This window comes from Hippoglossus stenolepis, chromosome 4, assembly GCF_022539355.2.
Source record: "Hippoglossus stenolepis isolate QCI-W04-F060 chromosome 4, HSTE1.2, whole genome shotgun sequence".
NCBI classification, from domain to species: domain Eukaryota; kingdom Metazoa; phylum Chordata; class Actinopteri; order Pleuronectiformes; family Pleuronectidae; genus Hippoglossus; species Hippoglossus stenolepis.
Genome location: NC_061486.1, coordinates 7988303 through 8014270, shown reverse-complemented (window position 1 = coordinate 8014270; position 25968 = coordinate 7988303). Strand labels below are relative to the sequence as shown.

The window sequence follows — 25968 nt, the reverse complement described above, 5'->3', positions numbered from 1 at the left end:
TGGTTATCATTAATATCAGTTTTACATTTACTTTGCGTTAGTCTTGGGCACATAAGAAAGAAAATAAACTGAGGTGTCAGGAAAAAAGAAAGTGCAAATAAAATATAAATCTCTTCAGTGACATTCCGTGTGATTTGCCTCCTACCGCTCTTTAAACAACATCCACACATCAGCATCCAGGTGAAACAAGGGAAACAACCAGAGCGATGACGATGAGGCAGTAGATGAACAAGCGAAGAACTCATACTTCAAATGTCTCTTTTCCCTTCATATCCTGAAATTCACACAACAAGATAATAACTATTATAAAACATTTGTGAACTCTCCCTGACCCTTTCCCTTTTTTAAATAATAGTATTCAAAGCACTTTAAAAATTAATTTAGTAAATCTGAAGGTTTTTTGCCACCTGACTAATGAAACAGAGCAACATGCAGTGAACTCTTGTTTTGAAAGAATTGTTAGTGCTAATGGACTCACCTGGATGATCCATGTGGTTCGGAAGCAAACACAGAATGAAGTTTGAGCCGAGGAGAACTTCTCTCTCACAGCTCGTGGACACTTCAGTACTTTCCTCCCTCTGGAGACACTCACAGCTCCCGACCCACTTCCACTCTTTCACAAATTGCTGAAGTTATTTAGTTTTTTCTTGGGACCAAACTTCACTTTGGTCTTGAACATGTCTTCTCTGTGAGCAGCTGCTCAGCAGGTGATGCATTTAAGGAACTCCTGCGAGCTACGTAAACTAGCAACCTCTCTAGACGACGCGTTTAAAGAACATCTGTAACTGTGTAAACTACAGAAGGCAACCTGGGTTACAAACACGTTGAATATTTAATTTGTTCCCGTGTTTAAACAGTAGTTCACAAACACACAGCACAAACTGATTTTACACTGGCGTGCAGACAAATAACCAACTCCCCTTTTTATGGGTTTTCTTTGTTTACTGCATTCAGTAGATGAAGAGGGAGGAAAAAAAGCATAGTTTTGTAAAATATTCTGTCAACATCATTTTTCTGTAGACATTTTCTTAATGTATATTTTCTTTAAAGATAAACAGTTCCTCTTGAACCAGCTCACAACTTAAATGTACATTGAAACAACTGAATTACAACCAAAACCATAAAGACCATTTTTATGTCCATACGATAAAATTAAATGTACCCTGACATATTTCCGCGACCTGTTCTTGTTACTCTCTTACGATTGTACTTTAAAAGGTTTGTTAAACTTAGATTTATACGAATGCTTTTCGTGGCCTGCAGACAAATATTAAAGTTACAGTATTACGGTACGATATTGGAGTGAAAATACTGCACGATGTGTAATTTGTGACTGGATGCTCTCCTCTCTCCTCAGGATAATCATCTGAAGTTTCTGCAGGATGACACATTCATGGACCTCCACAACCTGAGCCACCTGTTCCTGCATGGAAACCGTCTGTGGAGCATCAACCAGAACACCTTCAGGGGCCTTCAAGCCCTGGACCGACTGCTCCTGCACCAAAACCAGATCGAGTGGGTCGACCGCCTGGCCTTCCACGACCTGAAACGTCTCACCACCCTGTTCCTGTTCAACAACTCCCTGATACAGCTGTCCGGACAGTGCCTGGACATGCTACCCGCCCTCGAATACCTGCGCCTCAACAACAATCCCTGGACATGTGACTGCAAGGCCCTGACGCTCTGGGAATGGTTGAAACGTTTCAGAGGGTCAACCTCCTCCGTGGGCTGTGAGGCACCAGCTGATTTGGTCGGGAAAGACCTCAAAGAGCTGCGCAAGGAGGATTTCCCCAACTGTTCCCCAACTGTTCCCAACTCTGAGTCCAGAGCCCAGACTAACAATTTATCTGGCACGGTGAATCCGTCCATGAATCGCAGCATGGATGGGGGCTCTGGAGGGCAGACCCACATAGTGCACCCCTCGAGGCCCGGCCGCTCTCGGAACTGCACAAAGTCTCGTAACAGGGTGAGCAAGGGGAAGGGTGACAATGAGGTTCACTCCAAGGAGGTCATGGCGGACAAGGAGGATTCCTCCCCAGACTTCACAGACGGGGGAAAACATGACCACACGTCCCCAGACGGCACCGTCACGAGGAGGAAGCACAAGTGCACCCCCCGGACCACTGTTCGTCCCCCTAGTGGGGTTCAGCAAGCCAACAGGGCAACCTCATCCCATTCCTTACTACATGTCTACGCCCTCCTTGTGGCCTTGATAACAACAAATCTGGACAATATCCTCCGTTGACCTTCAGAGGGTTTTGCTAATGCTAATAACAAAAAACACAGCCCTCAGATCCTCTCTTGCTCCTGCACTACAAGGCCTGTGTGTCTTATGTATGTGTGTGTGTGTGTGATTATATGTGTAAATGTTGTGTAGGGAGCTTAACTGTCCAGACTGAAAAAAAATCAGCACAGAGACTCGCAGCACAAAACTTTGGAGGGACTGAGAATGGAAAGATGAACACAGACCAAGCTTGCACTGCCACTGAAGCCAGTACAATTTCATCGTCATCCAATCTATTTTTGTAACTTCTGTTTTTCCCTCAGCTGGAGCTCACGGAACCAAACTATTTGGTGAAAAGAGAGCGACGGATACGAGATGACAGAGCACGCGAGGTAGAACTTGTTGGTGAGCTCTGAGACAGAGGAGCTTGGTCTTTAAGTGCTCGTTCCTGCTTTAATTTTCAGTTTTTAAGTCGCTGTCAAGAAGCTACAAAGGGAAAGTCGACGGAGCTGTAAAGCCTTTGGTATCAGTCTTTTCTTGGTCTCATGCTTTCTGCCAAATATGTTTTTCTGTCGCACCCTTTGCTCACAGTATGTCCAAACATGAGTTTCTCATACATACAGGGGTACAGTGTAAACTCGGCAATAAATTGTCCGTCAGTGTCAGACATGGGAATGTGTCTCTCTAATGGAAATCTATAGCCACAGATGTATTAAGGCCATAAGTATAACAAGCAGTTTGCTCATACACTGTATGAATCTGTAACAAATGGCAATTTTCCTTTTTTTTTTCAGGTATTGCAACAAGCTTTCTGCGTATTTAACCACATTTCTACACACAACTCTGCCTCCATCTTCACTTTCACCACTTTTCTCCCTCTGTGCAACTGAATAATAAGCTGCTAATTGTTTTTTCAAGATGACGGGGAACTGCCATGTGCTATTTTCATTTGCTTGGAAAAAAACTGTCTCTGGTTGATCAAGCTGTGAATATTGAAGAGTCTGTCTATATCTTGTGTCAGATGTTGTTCATTTAATTTTTCTAAGACACAAAATGGACCTAGGCAACAGGAGCCTTAGAGGCCCGGGGGTTCAACCGGGGCTTTCTCAGTTTCCCAGTGAGGTCGTGCTGGGCGGATCCCTCCTCGGCACGGGTGTATTTCCCTCATTGAGAACATGAGGAACACACGTTTTTGTTTTTTTCTCGTAACTTCTGAGGAACACAAGAACATGAGGGGGCGAAAATCTGTGTGGACCTTAAATGATTTGTGATGAGAGAGGAAAAAAAAAAAGATTTAAAAAAACGGGAGCATGGCAAAACAGGGATCGTGCAGAGAGAATCTTGCCTCTTAATTAAGTGACGTGACTGTCCGTGGACGTGAGGATTTCCAAGACCAAGACAATCACTTCTGAAGGAGTAAGGGGACGGCAGCACAATGCAGACGGACCGACGGACATCTTGTTGCACCTCTGGAGCATGTGTGCCTCCCTTGGATCCACGGATAAGATGGTGTTTGTATCAGTGATGTGAACTGTACCATTAGACAATGGAGACGAGGACTTCTTGCAGTGCTGATATTTAATCATTTACTGTATTACTATGACAAAAACAATATCAGTGACATCAATGATGATAACAGGGTTCTCTGCTCCTCCCGCTGTCGGCGGGGGGAGTCTTTCAATTTTTTGATTTCCTGGTGATCTGTTTATTTACGTATTTTTTTTTCACTGTTATATTTTTAGAACATTTGCTTTGTTGATGCACAAATTCCTCACCTCCCTCTTTCTTCTTTCGACTGTATGCCTCATTGTCCTCTTTCTTTGCCATACTTCAGTCGTTCCGTAAGTTATCATCGGAGAACAACAGTACAAAAATGTTTATAAAGATATTAAAATCTATATCTTCTTATGTCTACCGTTGCAGTCTGAGTCTGTTTATTGTTCCATTCCAGGTTTTATGGGCTTATCCACAGGAGGGAGAAGGCATGCACGCTCAATCCCCTTCTCCAGCCTCTCGTTCCTTTTAATTCATTTAAACCAGAAATTGATTCTGTCAGCAAATTTAGCTTTTTTTCCCCTCCACCCTGTTTCCCCCTCTGTCTTTGCTCTGCTGTGCAATCTGTCTCCACCGATCAGACCTCGCTGTCTAAACTACGGCTTCGTCCTGCAACTCCCCCTGAACGTATCTCGGATTTATGTGCATTACACAGTGTAACTATTAGAGAAATATTTGCTGCAAATGGGATTTTATCACCAACACACAGGAAATAAGTACCTGGCCACCTGGGGGGGAAAAAAAGGAAAATTCATGAAGGCTGCAATGTGATATACTGCAGGTCAATAAATCATTTAAAAAACACTAAGGTTATTAATGAAAGTGTCACATGGAATCTGTAGATATTCCAAGCTATTATTATTATTAATGGGCCTTTAGAACATAAATTCTATTTCCTTTTCTCTAAATATCCCTCACTGTGATAGAAATTGATCCACGAGTAAGTGTTCAATTTAATTTTCCTTTTTCATATTCTGTTAAATGATAAATGAGCACAGAAGGACTGGTGATGTGCATGGTTAAGAGTGCTGTGTAATTATGTTTAAATTGATAGCTGGTCTGGCAGCTGGTGTAACTACTCCTACTCTGCATCTTCCAGTGCTTTTGCTTTTGCGCTTTTGTTATCATTACTCATTAAATCCCCTCGTTTTAATTGTTTCAACTTTTTTATCCTAGGAACTGTGCAAAAACAAAATGAAGCAATTAAATTAAAAAGCTAAATCCGATTTTATTACACTTAATCTTTAACAAATTAGCCTACTCATGCTGGTCTGAACCCACATTCCAAACCTTGCCAATATTCAGGTTTTCAATATGATGCACGCAGTTACAATATAAATATGTTTTAGTTGATATGGATCCAAATAGTGTCAATGTCAATGCCTTCCATTGTGATCATATCCAAACTGGTTTTCTATTTTCCATTGCAATGGAACGAGCTGAATGAGATGTTAACTGGTCGTCACGAAAAATTAAAGGCATCCCTGTATCCATTTGTAACTATTTACAGGAGCTGATGGGGCGTGGGTTCTCTAATAAGTTTGCACATAAAGATCCATTAATGCAAAGTAAAGAGAGGAAATGGAAACATGCACTTACCAACGTGATGGGCACAGAAGTGCATGTCAGTGTGTAAGTGCTTATTTACAGCGATCGCAGCAGTGGTTAATGGAACATTTTACATTTTCATCTTACAGTTTATCTGCTGCAGGGTAAAGAAAAGACAAATTTGAACTTTTAATGAAAGCTGAAAACTGTTTAAATTTTTCAAAAGTAATTGATTTGAATAGATTATGTTTCCAGGGTTAGTTTAACAGATTGATATACTGGTACTTTAACTGATTGACTTAAGCATGCAAGGTCATTTTTGATCTTTGGATCAGTACGTGTGAGAAAATAATCTCAAGGTCACTTTGGAAGTTTCAAACAACGTCATGGGTGACAGCTAAACCCGAGACACGACAGGATATCTGAGCCAGCTCCGTTCACTGATGAATATCACGAGATGTGGTTGAAAGCAAAGTCTTATCTTCACGCCTCAACCGGTGTTTCTTACAGCTGCAGCACCTAATGTGATGCATCATTCCAGTTCTTCCTCTGTGTCTACGGTTTAGCAGCTGAGATCTTTTAAACATCACTCTCATATTTGTCTGTTAAATAACAGGCCACAACCAGGGGGTGGGTTAGCTTAGCATCAAGCCCGGAAACATTTTTAATTTAAATTTTTGTAAGATTTAAGATGCAAGATGTTAATTAGTGAGATTTAGGTGTGCTGATAGGGTGTTGTTTGCCCCAGTTTCCAGTCTAACAGGGAGGGTTAGGGTTACCTAAAAATAAAGATTCACTCATTATCTACTCACCACTATGCCAATGGAGCCGCGTTTACCTTCGCGCTCACACACTGCATAAGTTCTTGCCCAAGGGGCGCGAGGCGAGATCAGAACTCGCAACAGAACTCACGAGTTCTCACAACACTCCCAAGTTCTCACTGATCCCTTGGGCGACAGCATAGGGGCGAGAGCTTGTGCGGTTTGTACGTATGTGAACACGGCTCCAGGCTCAGAGGATAACAGCAGACGTTTAGTCTAAAAACATGGTGTTAATGGTGCCAACAAATTTGAGTACCACCACAGGAGTAGTATGGAGGCATTTTATGTTTTTTTTCTGTTGTGTTTTTTACATTTGGTCCCCAGCTACTTCAATTTTATTGGATTTGGCTGCAACACTGTTTACCCCTGAAACTTTAAAAGTGTTTTGTGGACTCAAACACTTCATCGGCACAGTGGTGAGTATAGATAATAAGTGGATTTTCATTTTTGGCTGAACTATCCCTTCAAGCCGAAGCCATTTGTACCATATGACCATATATAGACATGGTTTAACTTCTCATCTACAGAAACTCTTGAGATTATTTGCTAAAATGTCAAATTATTCTATTAAGAAGGTTTCGGCAAGTGAGCAGCTGCTCCGAACATCAGCTGTTTATCAGAAATTGGTCCCGGCATCAACTGTGGGAGAAGCCAAAGTTGTTGCCCCGGAGACACTGGAGAGAAAATGAGGGAGGAAGCTCACATTCATCACGGGAGCCTGACAGGGATCGTTATCATGTGACCATTGTTCCAGGTTTTATGACAATGACAGGGCCTGGTTATTATTTAGTGCTGGAGATGATGAGATGTGGTAAAAAAAAAAGGTCTGAAAAAGCAAATGACTGGACCTTAAAATCAAGATTAAGATATTTAATGCAATTCTTTTTTAAACAGTAATACTCCCATGTGCAAATCTAAACTTTTTTCTTCATATATCAAAATTGAAAAACTTCAAGACCCTGGTCGTTATTTATAGGTTTATCCTGCAGATTCTATTGACTCATTAGGTATGAGCACGTCACTGTGACATCAATTCATCTCCGTCACTGAGGTAATCACTGAGCTCCGCAAGCTTTTCCACAGCGAGAATTATAAGAAACACATTAATTACACTTATTTCTGGAGTAATGAAGCTGAAGCAGATGTAAACAAGACCCTGAAAATAAATGGCAGCCACACAACTGGGTTGCATCGTGGCGATCTCTTCCAGCTTGTCTTGTCGATGGCGAGTTTTACACAGAACTCTTTGATTTTCCTCAACAGGGGGGTAAATTGGAATCTGACTCACATGCTCTCACATGAATTGACCCACTTATTTGGAAAGCACATCAAAGACCGGGACGTAATTGTAATTGTCTCACTGCAGAGGAGATCCAGGAGCAATCAGCGTTCAGTCAGGACCCAGTTCAGCTGGAACATCCTCTGTGTAGGAACAGGTAGGACGCGGCCGCATCGTCAGAAGCCGCAGCCAAAAAACGCTGCTGCATAATTAAAAGATGTAATTGGGGAGAAATAAGTTCTTAAATGTGGAATGTGGTATTATAAACAAAATGAGAGGAGCGGAGGGAGAGAGAGCGGGGGGGGCTACAGTAATGGAAGAAGTTAGAGGGAGGGGAATTGACTGGGATTCAAATGACACACAGAGGGAACACAGCCCGACGTGATATCACGCTAATGAAACAGAGAAGAAAGGAAGTGAGGAAAAAAACATAAATAAATAGGTGCAAGCCGCGTCCCCACACTGCAGGAGCCGTCCCTATAAATACACTGTGCATATAAATACAAACACAAAAGCCCTTCTTCTACGTCAATTAAACTCCCTCAGGGACGCTTCCGTTGTTTTGACGACGCCTCGCTCGGAGTCCACTTGGAGGACGCGTTCCGTGAACGTGCAGTAGATCAGTGTCGGCTGTGTCCCAATTCAGGGGCCTCATTCTTCAGAGGCTGCGTTTGTAAACCGATGGTGTCACGGCGGCGCGAGCGGAGTGCCCCATTTTGAAAAGCTCGAAAGAAGAGCAGGGATCCAATTGGTGGATCCTTCTTGGGCACAGACCTGTCCCAGGATTGATTGCGCGTTAGTAAGTGCCGTATAGCTCGAAGGAGCTAATGATGCTTAGGTAAGAGTGAGCCAAGCTGGTGAATAGGAGACCAAGTAGACAGAGGACGCCAAAGGATGTCACCTTTTAGTGGGACACAGTTTATATATTCCAATATGAGCCACAATAAAAAGCACATTGTCTCAGTCTCTGACTCCCAGGGCCGCACTGGGTGCATGTGCAGCACGTTTTGGCTGCGTTGACCTGCTGCATCTCACGTGTCTGTTGTTCACGCAGGAAACGTGTCTGTTGCTTATCTGCTGCGGAGCTGCTACGTTGGTTTCTGGTGTGACTATTCTATTACCTTGGACAAAAGCATTCATTTATACTCAACTAAATGCCAAGAGCCTAAGGTGTGAAGCCGTGCATCTTCCGTTCCTGCAATGACCATAAAAACCTTTTTAAAACAAACGAATGGAATTGAATCAACAGAAACAGTTAGAGGGCTTTTATTTTAAAGCAGGAACAGGAAGTTTACAGATTCAACAGTTAAACATTGAAACTGTGAGATCCCGAGAGCAGCTGACCTGATTGCATGGGCGATGAAATAAAAAGCAAGATGCCAGAGCATGGACGTCCAAAGATGAATTCAGAGGTAAGGGGAGTGGTGGACTGCATGCATAAGTACCTGTGTCCATGTTGACACGACGCTTGAAGTGCACAGACCCTCAAACCCCCTCGGATGATGGAATTTACTTCATGCTTTAGCAGATCCTCACTAACTCGCAGATACAGAACAAACACCGGCTTCACACACCACGGGGTCTCCTCACAAAGCAGCAGCATGTGAGATTACACATCGTACATTCATGTAGAGCGATGCAGCTTGCTGAGGTATCCGACAGTGCAACGGTATTGTGAATACATCGCTCTCCCAGGAAACCTCCCCCCTGCCTCACCTCCGCCCCCTGAAAAAAATGCAGCCTTTGACTATCTGTGCCCATTCCTTGGCTTTTAATTGACTCACTGTCACAACTGTGTGGCTTTAATTAAAACCAGGCAATTAGAAAATTGAAAAGGAGATGAAGAAAGTGGGTGAGCCGGGAGGGGAGACGGCACACTGGAGGACATGATAATTAGGAGCAGAAACGCCACAAAAAATGCCACAACACTTGCACCGCTCCCTCTCCCTCTCCGAGTCCCACTCTCCCTACTCAATCACAAAGCTAATATCACCTCTTTCTCTAAAACCCTTTCTTATTCCAGCTCTTTTATTTTGTCTATTTATTTAGCTTAAAGTTCCCCCAGAGCGCTGGTGTGCTCCAATTCTGCAAAACCAGCCAGGCTGCATACTAAACTGAGAGGACTGGAGCCGCCCAAGGCCACAGCACCACCTGCATGGATTAGAGACTCACCAATCCTCTCGTGTCTGACCCCAAGTCAGAGAGAGAATGCTGAGAAATTATTGAAAGTCAGCACGGCACGTTTCTCCATAACAATGCATGTAGGTTAAATTGATTTCTTTAGGATGTTGTTATTGTTGTAGGTAGGTGGAGGAGGGACGGGCTGGTGACTGAAATACTTTTCAAGAGACACACTTCCCTCTTGTCGATTTGACAGTGTTGAATGCTGAGTCTTCCGTGTACATTGTGTCCATTTAAAGGAAGATTATTTTCCACATAAAATGTATTCGAATCTGCAGACTCACAGACAAACAAGGCAAGAAACAAATAGATAAATTCAGCTAGTTCTTAAAAGAATAAAAAGTTTAGCCGAATGAATCAATACAGATGCAGTTGCTCCATCTAGTTTTCATCTCAGTTTATGTGTCCAGTTTTACAGCGTCTCCATGAAGCCTGTTCTGCTGCAGCCACATTTCCTATTCCTTAAAAACCAAATCAACAAGTAATGAAAGTAGTGAATAAATTCAGGTCAAGTGCTCGTGAAAATATGAACGTTAACATATACATCCAGAGAGGCTGCAGGCTCCTCTGGCAGAGGCTGTGAAGGTGGAGGAGCAGAGAGGGGAGCTGAGACGCTCAGGTGACGCATCCCGAGGACACTGGCACACGGGTTGGAATGGAAACCGATTATCTCCGGCCGACGCGTCACATCCACCCTGACAGGATGTGGCTGCATGCGCAGCTCCGGCAAGTTCCTCGTCTGTCAAGGTTAAAACCTGAAACTGTGAAATACAAAGGGGAGTTTGGTCATTAAATCACAGTTCAGCTTAATTTTCTATTTCAAATAAGCTTTGCTGACTTGTTTGTGTCGTGCCCCCCATTATTTCATTTTTTTTTTTTTCTGCTTTTCCAGATCTCAGCCACATGTAAAATTGGTGAGTACGATTTTATTACTGAGGAGATTAATGGACCAAACTATGAAATAAAATCCACATTGTGTTGAACTCGAATTCTCCCGTTAGTCCCTTTTTTTCCCTCTTTGAGCACTCACTGAAAAGGCTGTTTGGGCGGCTTTCGTTCAGATCAATGACCACAATTAACGCACACAATCAATCGGTGGAGGCCTGTGAAACAGAGATGTCGTGTTCTGAGTGCGAAACGGCCGCGGAGCCCATCAGTCCTGAAAGGGTCCACGCTCCAGTCGAGAGGCTAATGACACACACACAGCTCTCAACACCAATCACTCCTCTGCTGGAACTGGCAGAAAGAAAAAACTCCTGAGAGCAGCAAGATCAGGTCTGTTGACATTCTGCACTGAATCAATGCAAACATTCAGGTGTTATTATTGTAGCATGGAGACAGAAATAATTGAGATTGCAAATCCATTTTACGTTTGGAGTAATTTATTTCAAAGTGTGCATCTGTTCTCTGTGCAAAAAAGTGCCGTAAGACTGTGATAATCAGTTAAAACTGAAATAAAGCTTTACTGACGACTCCTCTTCAAAAGGATCCAATGACCTTTGTGATCTCAGCGCTATCTCTGAATTATTTAACTTGTGAGCCTCCGTTAGTCACAACTCAGGGGTCAGAAACACAAACTCCCACTCAAACAGAAGCAAAATAGGCACAAGTGTAAGGAAATCAAGAGCAGCTTCTTTAAAACACGTCATTTACATTATAGTGTAATTTTTGTAAACAGATTATCAAAAACATAATTTCTTTGTATATAAATTTGGTTTAAAAGGTTACAAATAAGAAAACAGATGTCAGGAGATGATGGGATAAATCCATTTCTCTGTATTATTTCTATATTTTAAAACCTGTTTCATGACAAGTATTTTTTATAACATTTCTATTCTGTGACTGTAAATTCATAGAAATGTTCCTAAAATAAACCTTGCAATTTACTGACTGGTAAAATACACAATAAGGTGTTTAACTCAAGTGAACTGTTCTTACACCTGCAATTAATTGCCAAGGAAACCTCGACAGTCTTTTAGTCAGAGCACAGCAGGTGAGCTGAACATGAAAAGACGTGAAATTTGCCCACAGACACACATTAAATGAAACACTTACAAAGCCCAAATGAATAATTAATAAAAATTTACCCTGGGTTCAAGGGAAGAGTTTGACATTTTGGGAAATATGCTTATTTGTTTTCATGCTCAGACTTAGATGATCAGCCTGGTCATAACTTTCATGTTCAGATCCGAAGCGACAGCCGGGAGATGATTAGTTTTGCACAAGGTCGAAGAAACAAGGGGAAACAGCTGCTCTGGCTCTGTTTATAGGTAATACAATCCACCTACCTGCAATACTTAATCTCGTTGATTGATTGATTGATTGATTGATTGATTGATTGATTGATTTATTGATTTATTGATTTATTGATTTATTGATTGATTGATTTCCAATTTAATGGTCTTACATGACATTTACTTTAAATTCTGTAGAAATTCTGTCAAGGAAATTCTCCAGGAAGGGAAGAACCGGTGATAAATCCAACACAAGTGAGAAGTTAAAGTTTGAGCTTTCTTCACAGCACATTCTGGGAGTCCAGATATCTCCCAGTTTTAAATTTGACTAAAACTCAGATCGCCTGACAAACTGGCTCCTTGGCTCTTACTGCTGGGTACAAAGGGAATGAAATGTGCTGATGTCGTAGAGATTTTGTCTCTCACCTTGAGGCGAGCCAGTGACAGACCCTCCCTGAGCCACTTCATCCCCTCTGCCTCTCGAAGCACAGAGCAGAGAGCAGTCGGCTCACTCCCACACAGTTTAAAATGGGATGAAGGGTGTCTGTTGAAGCTGATGGGCCTGATCACGGGCCAGCAGTGGCTAATTATAGTGATTCTTCACATATTTCAATAGCACAATGACAACACTCCTCAAGCCAATACTTTGAAGCTTTGTGCTGATTGTGCTCTACAGCAAAATACCGTTTAACAATCAAAGAGGGGTTCGTTTCTTTCTGTTTTTGCCCTTTAAAAAATTGCGAAATCCCTCAGTTCCAAGGATTACGACAAAATATAACATTAAAACTGACAAAGAAATAGATAAACACTACCTGAGCACATTTAATTTTTAAAAAAAAAACATTACTGCCTTGCAGGATTTTAAAGAGTAAATCTTTCCCTATGAAGTTGGCATCTGTGCTGCTATTTCTAAATATTATAACCTTTATATAAACAGGAAAGGCCATTGAGAACAAGCTCTCATTTACAAGGACGCACGGGCATAAATACATAAAGCAATAGTAAACATAAAAAATAAAAGCATACAAACGTTACTGTACATAACGACAAACGGGACAAGGACATCAACATGAGGGACAACATCAATTCAAAGACAACACATGCATTCACGCTGCTCTGTCATTCCAAGGGGATTTGAATTGATTAAAAGGGATTAACTTGTCTAGTTTTACAAGCTACTGCAGATTGTTTCACTTATGTTCAGCATAGTATTTAAAAGCCAGTGTGACAGTTGATCTACGCTTAAAAAAAAACACATGTTAGTTCATCAAGAAGTACTTTGAATATAGGCCAAGATAAAATGTGGGGTCTTCTCAATGTTGATGACGACTGACATGCAACTTCTTCATAAAGTAAATAATGTGGAGTTTCTGCCAGTTATAAACCTACGGGCGGAATGATATCGATCAAGATGTTACAGTGCTGAGGCAGGAAAATGGAAATAATTGCATCACTATGTCCATAATAGCAGATGATTTAATAATTTGCTTTCTTTAGATCAAGGTAATACATGGTTTAATAATAATATATTTTTTAAGGACAACTCATCATCAAGCCCTTAACCAAGAGGATACACTCTCAACAGAGGGTGCTGTTGTACATACATACATACATACATACATACATACATACAGACAAATGTAATTGTTTTTAACTTTTACAACCGATTCATTTATAAAAGTTGTGAAAAACAGTGGTCTTGGCATAGAACCCTGTGGAACACCTTTGTTTAAGTTGGATTGATAAAAACAGAAAAAACAGCTTGTGCTTGATCAGATACACGTTTTTTTTTTAAATCAAATACCATCGATTTTAGGCGTTTCAGCTGAATTTGATGTTCAACAGTATTGTAGGTGTGAAATCAATAAAAAGATGATATAAGCCTTTAAATGCTGCTGTCACAGTTCTGGTGTAAAACCTATTTGATAAGACTTTAAAAAAGGAGCATGCACAGTTGCAGAGGGTAGGTGATAAAATACAAATTTTAAACAAAACTAAATTTAATTATTATTTTAACATTAACAGTTTCAACATGAGTTAAATTTAACGACAGAGACAGATAAACAACTTGATAAACAATGTGCAAACCGCAATCGTTCTGAATTTATAAAACGCTGGAAGGAAGCCTGAAAGTCATATTCAGAGTGCATTGAATAAAAACAGAAAGAATGTCACTGTTACTCATCAAAACAAAACAAACGGGCTTACTAACAACGGCTACAAACACAACAAATATCAGATTCATATGTCCGATGGCTAAATTCTTCTTCCCAATTAAAACATGTAGGTAAACAACAAGGATCTAAAAAGAGTATCAGAAAAGACGGCGGTGGATAAAATTTCAATGTGTGACAGCTTCTGGCAGAGTTACACAACACCAACAGGCACAAACACAACCCCGATGGATGGAATGTTGTATCTTAGTTGTTATGGTGATTACACTATCACTAAAAGTTTTGCCACTCCAACAAAAGAAGACGCCGCCGGTGTGTCCCTTCACATCCACCCGCTCCCACTCAGTGGGAAGCTGCAGGGCGTCTGAGGTTGAGTTCAAGCTTGGCTCACTCCCTCGCTCGGCGCTCCTGCCCTGCGGCACACGCATCACTCAGATAAACACACAAACACACACTGACACACAGCGCTGCACATTACAATAATACTCACACAAGCATGCACTTAAAAGCACATATTTATACATGTGACGCTCATTGCCCTTTCCTCTGTGAGACAGCAGCGTGCATGGGTGTATCAGTGGGTCTGTGTGGCTTCCAAGTAGATTTGTACCACCCACGCAAGCAGCAGACCCCAGCTGTGTTTACAGTAAACAAACCCTGCAGATGAACACAGAGACGGTGGCCAAATGCCAGGCTTCTGCATATGCTTATGCTATATCTGGATTTACAAACACGATGTACAATGTTTTCCTAACATGTAGAAGCAGAGGTAATAAGTGTAAAAAAGCGGCATAGTGAGATGTGATTCTGGAACTAAAAGCCTCCTTTCAACCATCATCTAAACAGCTTATCCTTTGAGGGTTGAGAGGGGAGCTGGAACCAATCCCGGCTGAAATTGATCGAGGCAGGTGCCAGATTATCACAGGGCGGTCACACAGAGACAAACAACCACTTATACCCAAATTCACCTATACGGTCAATTTAGCATCTCCAATTAACCTCAATCTGCGTGTCTTTTTCACATGACTTCAATATTCTTTTTAGTTTCACAGATTTTTACAGACTCATTTCTGACTCAGTGCCTTGGTCAACAACTGCCTCCAACAAATGGAATTAGAGTTGGCACATTGGCAAATTTAAATTTTGACAGACCTCTAGTGGCCATAGCGGTGATGAGGGGAACGAAAGAGGAAGTCAGGTGATGTGTAAAGAGAAAGTCGACAAAACACAGGACTTTCACACCAGAGACAAAAACTGATCATTTTTATTTGTGTCTCTCTTAACTATGAATGTTCTACCTTGACTCTGTGTTTATTATTGTGGGGACGTCATTTCAGGAGACAGTCCTACAGGGACGCACCAGAGGGAAGAGACAGACAACGGGTACGGTCGTTCAGGTTGGAGGACGTGATCACAGATGTTTAATAATTATGGGAATTCAAATCACTTTCTATAGATTTCAGAGACGTTGAGTCACACACTTTGATGAAGCCATCAATAGGCAAAGTGAAAGTGGAGTCAAACAAGCCTCCATGGATCCATGGAGTGCGCTGGGTTCTGCAACAATTCTGCCGTGTGGTCACAGTCAGAATTGCAGGTCACACGATGCTTACTGAGGATTTTCCAAGATACTGACGTTAAACAATCAAATTTGTGTGGGGGAATAAATGAGGCCTAAGAATGAAACAACAACAAAAAAAAGTGTTTTTATTTCATTTGACTGTAAGAAATGAATTGAATCTTTATTTGAACAGATTGAAACAATGCACCGAACAAAGGAACCTATAAAGTCAACAAAACCTGTCCAGAAACATCCATCACACAGTATTAAAAGTCTTCTAACATTTTACCTGGATATAGCTGATCAGGCACGAACCAGCAAAACCCCTGAGGAACGGTGTGTTTTAGCGCTGATACACGGAATTCCACCGCTTCAGGGATGTTATTTCACTTCACCCAGAATGTGCAAACACTCACTTTTAGGTATTGTTTTTCTTTCCAAAAACGAATAAACCACTTTGTTAAATAATGACACTGACATTTCAAAAGTCTGACGAGTATGTTAGTCACTGTCTTCCAAAGTGACACGAGCCTTTTCTGACGTCCCTATAAGCAGGATGAGATTTGTCAGTCACCCTGAACCTGTAAAAGATGACTGTGAGTTTGTGTTGTGCTTCTAAATAATGAATATGTTTCGAGGGAAAATACGTCATTTGCTTTATTATCAATAAAAGGAAGAGAATAGTATAAGATGAGAAAGATTAAAGGCCAACAACTGCCAAAAGTTAAGTAAGCATGCAGTTAAAACAACATGTTATATCAAAGAGAAACACTCCCCTCAGATATTTGTCAGTTCTTTTTCATCAGTCTTGAAATGTGCCAGAGTTGAAATGTGCAGGAAGCAGAGATGGAAGGCGGCACTCAGGCCAGCATATCCAAAAAATATGATTTGTTTTTACAAAATACACCACACCCCGAAAAAACCCCAACAAAGAATAGAAAAAACAAAATACTCATCTTTGATCCGCTGCAGTTGCTCTAACAATTCATTTGCTGCTCCCTGACAGTACTTCAATACCACCGGGCTGTTAAATCACACTCAGTGAGCGGGAGGGGGGGGGAGGCAGGAAATACGTCACTTTGTTTCAAACCATTTCAGGCACAGCTGCCTCTCGCATCTGGGGACAGATCTGCATTGATTTTGTGACAAGTGAATCAGGCTCTGCTTTAATTGGATATGTGCATTTGGAGTCCCCCAAGCTAATTGCGTGAGGCCACGGCGGCTCAGGACTTGCTGCTGGGACCAGACTGGCACGGAATAATCACTCCAGGTCGGTGGCAGAGGACAGGCAACCCCTTTATCACCCATGTGTCTCTGGTGGGACAACTCCAAACACCAATATCCTCTCGGAGGCAGGAGTTCTGGTCAATAACTGCAGTGTGAAGTCAGAAAAACATCCTTGTTACAGTAAGTAGTGGGCTGCTGCAGGTGATGTTGTTGCAGATAAATAATCCTAACATTAACAGCGACCTTGCCGACCTCCACCGCTGACTCCCCACCTTGCAGCAGTGATGTCGAAGAGTACGCCAGGATGTGTTATGCTGGATGTGGCTGCAGGTGTAAAAATGAATACAAATTGGCAAAACTAGCTGACTTACTGGAAGAGTTTTCTCTTTATCGTGTTGTCGTACATGATTAATTGAAAGCTGCACACGACAAAAAGGTTAAACGTTGTCAATTATCCAGTAAGAGGTGTGCATCCTTCCCACAGGATGCTGCATCCTTAACCGAGAAAATACGAAATGCCAAAAAGGTGAAAAGTGCAAACTTAAAATAACAATGAAAACATGCAAAAAAAATAATTATGGATTTTATAAAATTTGGTGACAGCTGCCACAAAGCCCTTCTGAGCGAGCCTGTCAAACAATACTTTTTCAGCGAAGTGTGAAGTTTGTCTTCAGTGAGATGTGGACGTAGTTCTTTTGAATTTACTAAATCACATTTTATTGTATTTATCGGCCCAAACTAATTATTCTTTCATTAAGAAATGTTTGCAAAGCTGATTTTTTTGATGCTCTAAAACAATTTTTTAGTCTTGTTTCCTGCTTTGGGCTCCATTTATCCACGAGCTTTATTGCTAACAACTGCGAAGTGGCTCCTGGCTGATGACCCAGTCGGCTCCATTGCACCATTGTTGGTGTGTCAAGCAGAAATACCCAGCAGGTGGACCCGCCTGTGCTTACATGTAACTGTTGATCAGTGGAAAAGTGTGAAAAAAACCTCTGTCAGAGTAAGTGTACTCATGCAGAATAACACAGGGCAGATAGGATTCATACAAACCACAAATTGACTCATTAAAGCTTTCGTCTGTCGAGGTTACAAACTCCACACGGCACTTTTAAGTCTCCACACTCAGGTGTGAACCCCTTATGAAGTCCAGCCCCTGCCGACCTTACCCATCATGTTTCTCCTGGCTCAGGGACGGCACAGCTGGCCGACACAGATGTGCAGCCAACAGGTGAGGGAGGTCTCTTTGCTCCCTGATGTCCATGATTTAATGCAGTATGTGGTGTGGGTACAGCAGAGGAATATCAACAACCCTCTGGATTTCTAATACAGCTGGTAACGTAATAGAACTCCTGCATCTCTGTCAACCTTCCAACGGTTTATCCAGGTAAATCCAATCAGCTGGAATTTAAAAAACTCAGCTTTATGATTTGTGGCAGTTTCCTTTTGAGCCTGTGAGAGTTGATTAAATTCTGCTCATTTTGGAGATCAGAATTTTTCCTTTACTGGACGGCATCCTATTATGGAGTTTTCTCATTGTTTCAAATAGTTTTTGAGAATAATATTAAAGATAATTACCCTTAATCATGATCAGAAATACCTTATTGATTCCTGAGGGGAAATTAGGTTTTGCTCGCTCCAGCCAAGAAAATAAATACATACATAAAATAAAATAAAAAGTTTGTAAAACAAAGTAATATATGCATTATAATGCAATATACCAAAAGAAGCTGAATAAGGTTATGTGAAAATACAGTATTATAGAATAATACAGTAATAAGTAGAAGGGAATTGGCTCGTGAGTCTTGTGGCTAAAGTGGCTAAAATGGGAAAATGGTCTCTGTGACAGTTGTGATAAATGGAAACACAAACAGAGAACAAAGGAAACATTCAACAGTAAAGATTGTCCTTTTCACTGTAATTTAATGGCGGGGAAATGGTCTGCCGTGTGTTGTGATAGCGTTTTGCGGAGCACGTGCTATCCAAAATGTAAAAACGTACCCGGCAGTGTCCTTTGCCATCTCCCCGGGGAGTTTGAACTGGAGAATCAAGCTCCCACGTCACATCCCCACAGCGCTGACAGCAAACGGTGAGGCGGCGTTGCGAGTGCCACTCCATCACAGGGGACTAGTGGAACCGCTACTCGTGTCAGCGTGCCGCTCTCTCCTCGCCGCTAAAAATAAGATGTTAAACCCTTGGAAAAACCTGCCTCCCATATCACTTCGTTTGCTAAGTCGTCTCAACAGGGAGACTCTAAGAGATTCCATCTATGCCATTGCAGCTTTGGTGTAACTCTTCTCTATTCCACAGACACCAGGGAGGCAACTGTCAGAATCTAAAAATGTTGGGGGAATGTTGTGCATTGAAATGATTACCTCTGAACAGCTTCACATCAGTGCGGTGTGCAGAAGATGCATCTTTTCATGAAGCGAGGTTTCGGATCAAAGACTTCGAAAAAATATTTCAGGACGGTTGTGATGCCATGATTAGTAAACACAGACCAAAAAACAACGCCGATCGCTGTGATGCAGGCGGCGGAGAAGCGGCTCCAACTCTCTGCGGCGGTTAGCAGAATATTTTCCAGGCGCACCTGAGGAGCTCTGTGGTTGCAGATAAACTTGATTTCACACCTTCATAACCCATCCTCTAAGTCTGCGAGGCTTACACACACTGTTGCTGTGGTTCAAAGTGACAGTCTTTGCACTCCTCTCTGTCAACACTGCAAAAGAGCTGAGCAAAAAATAAATAAATAAAAAAGAGGCAACACTCTCTGCTTCTTGTCCGTCCTTCTCATATGTCCTCTGTAGACCCCATCACAGGCAATTAAATTCAAGCTTGTCAGATCAAACAGACTTACTTTGCACGCACGCACGCACGCAAATACCACCCCCCCCACCCCCACACTCACAAGGACACGGGGGAGAGAGGCGATGCCTTTAAATCCCGGTGAGGAGAAGAAAGCTGACATTTGCGGACAAGTGTCAGTTCTGCCCAGAGACGCTGTGATGTCACGTGCACACTGTCCAGTGCACTCCATTAACAACATGCCCAGTTCAAGGCTTTGATCTGCTCTCATGTGCCGGGGACATGGCTCAGCATTTATTCTCACAAGTGCAAAAGAACACAGTGCTCACACAGTCCTGTAAGGATGAAAACAGATGGAGGTAAACAAGGTGTTTCAATTGCAACATTGCTCCACCACTGCTGCACAATTACTGATCCTTGCATATACATGTAATCTGTCTATGGTACAATTATTGTAATTCTACAGGAAGTAGTGTTAGTGTTCGTTAAAAGTATCTGAAAGTTTCTTTGGGCACATGCACACACGCACCTGGCCTTGTTAGTATTTCAGCCGCCCTGCTGTCCATTAGGAGTCTGTTTTGTTCGAGGTAATGCAGCGTGTGAATGACAGATTTTACCTGAACGCAGAGCAGCCTGTGTCTCTGAGGTGCAGCTGAAAAGATGTCAATATACTGGATTAATGACACGGACGATCTACCCAGAGAGTAACTCCGAGGAACATGGCCGAAAGGGATCAAATGAAAATCGTATCAAGTCTTCATAGAGGATAATTGGTCTTTTATCTTGACAAGACAGATGAGATCAGGGCCCAGTGAGAAGTTTAATAAAAAGCATAATTACTTTAAAAAACAAGACGACAACAAAAACTTTTGATATCCGCTGTTTCTGTGGAGTCAAATTCTTTGATTTCAAATCAAACAAAGACAAAGAACGCTCCCAAGTCTCTTCTCCTGACTTTATAAAATGAGCAAATTAAATGTCGCAGCAAGTTTAAATGGTAAACAAAGAAGCAAAATGAATACTTACAGAAGCTGCAGATGAATTAATTTATAGTTAAACTGCCTTTCAGAACCGGATTAAATATGAAAGGTCTTTCCCACGTTTCACCAGAACGAATAAATGAAAGACACAGAAGTCCACCCTTGAGTTTCTAAGGAAAACAAATGGTTTGGTCTCTGTTTCCCTCCACAGCCCGTCCGACTCTGCTCAAGCCACCTGGCCGACACAGTGTCACACTTCGCCATCAGCTCATACTGACAGAGATCAGGTCAAATGTCTTCCTGCATCCGCACACGGCACAAAGCATTTGTCAGCATGTGTCACAAATACACACACTCGACACGACAGAGGCCTCCAACCCCGAGGTGAGGGGGGTTTATTCTGTGCCACTCAGAAATCCAGCAGACGTATGAGGTTAAGAGACATAATACACACTAACCATAATCAGATATTCACCTCTTGAAATGATGAGAGGGCTGAAAAACAAAAATGATTGGGGGGGGCTTACGTAGCATCGTGCTTATTATAACTCTCTCAGAAAGGGCGACAATATGTAAACAGTGAATGAAAAGCTCTTTTGTATTCCTATACTGTACGAAAGTGAGAGTCCTCGATTCTCCTCCTGGGCCTCTCAGAAGCAAACAGCAGCAGCGTGATGACAGTGTACGTCGACTTCAGAGGCGCCCCCCCCCTCCTCTACCTATTTCATGGACTCTTGACATCAGAAATACAAGGATTAAGTTTATTTCTTCCCCAAGCAATGAGGGATTTCAATGGAAAATAAACAAAAACACATTCTCTGCTCAGTTTCCTAAAAAAAGAAAAAGCGTCTGATATTTTTGCGAAGGAGAATTTAAATGTAAAGCTTACTGCACACCCTGTCAGCTGATTTATTTGTCTGTGTTTTAATATTGAATGTGCTTAGTTTGCACCAGTGGAGGTCTTTAGTTCTTGTGTAATTCCTCCAGTGCCAAACTTTGGCTTTAACGCTGGCAACACGGTTACTTAGGTTTGTTTACAAAAGAAGTGGCATTTGTACGTGAAGCAAAAATGTGTCTGAATTCACTACAACATGCCCTAGGGAGTAATTAATTTATAACAATATTAGTGTTTTTAAAAGGGTTTATAACAACTTTATATTAACAGAAGATTAGAAGACTGTGTCGTGTGAGTTTCAGTTATCACCCCCTGTGCAGTTCCCTTCATCTCTGCAAATCCTGCAGGTCATTGTTTGGGTTTTCTAACCTCTAAATTTGATTGGAATCAAACTGGAATCAAACGGGAGAAAGTTAACGCACTCACACAGAAACACCGAAGCCACTGAAGAATGGTTCAAACTAATCTATGACTGCAATAATTAAGGGGGCAGCTTTGGCAGAGCTTCTCTAATCCTGTGCATAAATGATGTCGGTTAATGAAGAAGTGTTTAGAGTAATAATACGGATGCGGCCGACCCAATCCAGGCGCCCAGTGGCCGCCAGTAAACACAGGCCAGTTGTCCAGTGATCAGTTGGGCTCACAGTGTGTGAGCACCAGTATATCCAGAGGGAGAATTTCATACTCAAAGATGAAATCATGGAGGGATGAGAAGAGCCTCCTTCCTGGAGCAGAAAGATTACGGAGTTAGCGAACATAAGGACAAATATGGATGTGGTATCATGAGGAAGATAAAACACCATCAAGGGTTTGTTGGAGTGTTCAAACCGAAGCGCCCGCTGACCTGTGAGTGTAAAAAGCTGTTTCTCTCAGGTATTGTCTCGCCCTCATCGTTCAGCCGTCGCTGGGTACTGGTCAGAACTGGCTCTGCTGACTCGCTGTCCTGGCAGGGACGTCTCTGTCTATTCAAACCTAATGAGCAACAGTACATCTTAACCCGATCACTGCATTTCTACTTAGCTTGTAGTCCACTGAACCAAAATCAATTTGAGCTCAATCTATAAGCGCAGGTAGAAGAAGAGCAGTAAATTCTCAGTGAGTTGTCATTCAGACAGTTTGCTCTATCAGTCTGTTGCCCATTATCTGGCTCAGCTCTGTTGTCTGCTGCTTGATGTTATCACTCACTCACACACACTCACACTCACTCACACACACACACACACACACACACACACCCTCACTCACACACACACACACACACACACACACACACACACACACACACACACACACACACACACACACACACACACACACACACACACAATCGTGTCAGCACACCGCTCGGTCGTGCATAATTCCCTCTGATCCCTCTGATTTTATTACGTATTACCTTGAATGCCGCTTGCTTTTTATTAACTCTCACTTCCCGGCTCCTTTTGCACACACGATACTCTTTAAATCAACAGTAATTGCAAACCAATGAAAAACGTGATTTAAAAATATTTTTATCGGCCCCTACGCACGTTGAAATGTGTCGTTATGACCACATCACCGAGGCAAACTAAATAAATTTGCTTTTTCACTCTGGCGGAGCGGCGCGGCCTTACAGCTGCAGTTTTAGCTCCTTGTTTTCAGTCGTTCGTGATACTGCCGCTGGCGAGCCGGGAAAACAGCTGAGGATAATTGAAATCTGTCATTAAACAATTTTGATATTTTGCAGGAAAGATGCTTGTTTATCGTATTTATCCGCTGCAGCATTTCAGTGGCATATAATGCAGGATTTGGCCGGTCTGTGATTTAATAGAGGCGGCTAGGGTCTCACAGAAATAATTGCTTTTGCCTGCATATGCATGAAGCTTCTAGGCAAAAAAAACCCCAACTAATCTAATACTGGTTTTGTAAGATACAGTATATACACAGCCTCTGGTGGGTTTTGGGAAGACGAGGACGCAAACGCTCCTTCGTCTCCAACCATGACAGCTTCCTTCATGTTGATTAAACAAAAGTCTAAAATGTGTAATAACAATAATATCGTAAATATTATTCATGCTTTTCTAGTCTTAAAACCACTCAAAGCTTTTTACACTGGAGTCACATTCACCTGATCACACTTCTACATTTAGCACTTCTCGTTCAAACACTGACGGCACAACCACGAAATTTGGGGGCTCAGTGTCACGGATGACGCGTCTCCTCTTCCAACCAAAACATCCTGGGTTCTGACGCTGCCGTCTTATGCCGATGGCGCCACTTTGGTGGGAGAATCTCTCTCACAGTAGCAATAGCAGGATTGCGCGGCAGTATCGAGATCCCACCGATACATGCCCTCATCCAATGGCAAGTCTCAGCTGTTAATCATGATGTTTCACCCATTAAAACCAGACTTACCAGAATAATGAGCACATGCATCCGTGTGATCAGATGTACCTGAAATGATTGACACCATCTTTTTGACTTGTACTTTGACGGTCAATGTCCCACCTACTAACATGGAGGAGGCGGCAGTATTTATGATCTACATCATGTTGTCCATCTTGACCAATAAGACACTTTGACATGTGGGAATCGACCCACTGATTCTCTGCTTATTGCTCAGCCTCCTAAACTACAGAAGCCCTTTGGGGATTTGGCACAATGTGGCGGACTGACTCACCAGCAGTTTTCATAGCGGTATCTCTGTATTCACACACTCACACACACACAATACAAGCTAAATTGCTGGTGGTGTGTTTGCCCCCTGAGACGACCGAGCGTCAGACCTATTCAACGTGAGTCGGCAGTTTAGTCTCAACAATTTGTTGCCCGCTGATATCAACAGCGCTACTCGACTGAACCCGCAGATAACATTACTCACAATGTTTTGTCAAATCCACACCCCACCAGCTCTCTTTAGCCGCATTCTTCAGAAAAACCCCTGACGGTTTCGCTGAAGAAGTGACGTCCCTACAGGCTCAGGAAGCCATCATGGAGGATTAGACCGGCTGACAGATACGTCAATATTTATACGGACGTCCACGATGGCATGTGGGCTTCTCTTTTATCCAGAAACAAGCAACATCAGCCCCAGAGGTCTGCAGTGACAGCTGTTTGCCGATGCAGCCACTGATTTGTCAAATCATATTTTTGGGTTGTTTTTTTTAATGCAGGTAACAGGTTGCTGGGGGGGGAAGATACGGAACATGCTCTGTTGATTGTATTAACAGTGAGAGACCAGTGTACTCACTATAACCAGGGGCGTGGCAGCAGGGTGGGCAAAGAGGGCGATTGCCTGGGGCCCCGAGCTGAGAGGAGGCCCCTGAACAGGAACCCCATGATCAGGAATGTCCAGGAGGCTGCATGGTTGGAAACCCCCTGATGAGGCCCCATGCCACTAGTCTACTAACTAAATATTCATAATTTTAAAGGTTTGGTTAAAGAGTAGAATGTTTAAATGTGTGTGTATGATGTAACGTGGGATAGTGGGGGGGTTTGCATTGATTTAAATACTTTACTTTAATCTATGTGTATGCACAGTATGACCTTTATAATTACCTCCGCCAAGGAGGTTATGTTTTCTTCTGAGTTTGCAGGATTAAGCAAAAACTCAAAAACCCCATTTCAGTTTTGGTGCTGATCTGAATCAGGAAATCCAGGAATTTTTTTATTTTTTCAACATTGCGAGACGTGATGAGATGTAGGGCCCCCAGGTCGATTTTGCTTGGGGCCCCCAAAGTCCATTGACAGACTTCAACTGAACAATGTAACATAATTCAGCCCTGAAAGAAATCTCTCATCAAGCTCCTCGTATTTTTTTTGGACTCCATCATGAGGCCGTTAATTCCTGTGTATTCTGCTGGTGCTGTTGTGCTGGATCACATTATAGTTTAATGGATTTCATATTTTGTGCACCGGCGCTTTCATCAAAGGGGAACAAAACAAAGACCTCGCTGGAAGACTCCTCAGTGCATACACAGTGAGTGGGGTTTAAAGGGTCATGTCACTAAATCATATGAAGCATTTTCTCACTCCTCATATATCTGAGTCATGGTGCATATATATTTTTTAAAGAAATCCACAGCTCAGACTCAGGCCTCACCCCAGAAGAATGGAGGTGAATGGAATTCTGTTTATGAAGCTCAAAAAATTCATAATGACATCACAACAAACTCAGCACCATCGAGCCTTTCGAAAACAATGCCTGGGGTTCTGTGGTTAATCTGCAGACTTTACTGTGAACTGTGAGATATATTCACTTGAAAACATGGTCCACACACAACAATAAATAAAACCTGTGTACTGTAAAGCTCCAACTTCTCCTTAATGCAACAGAATGTAATATTGGTAAAATAGCACGTTCACTGTTTTAACAATTAAAGATTCAAACTCATAAATTATAAAACACGCTTCACTGTGGCTCAGTTCAATAAATACATAGGAGCAGAACCTCAAGTGAAGGATCATTTACAGAAAAGACTTATGTGCACGTCTACGTCCAGGGTCATT

General features: G+C 42.2%; 1 protein-coding gene across 1 annotated transcript in view; it reads left to right on the top strand.

Moving 5' to 3' along the window:
- The window catches only part of rtn4rl1b (reticulon 4 receptor-like 1b), a 131759-nt gene extending 127620 nt beyond the window's left edge, over positions 1–4139 (top strand). Inside the window, exon 3 of the mRNA XM_035155575.2 lies at positions 1358–4139. Within this exon, the coding sequence (XP_035011466.2) occupies positions 1358–2245 (888 nt within the window). The 3' untranslated portion in view covers positions 2246–4139. The remainder of the gene's footprint in view (positions 1–1357) is intronic.
- The last annotated feature ends 21829 nt before the right edge of the window (positions 4140–25968 follow it).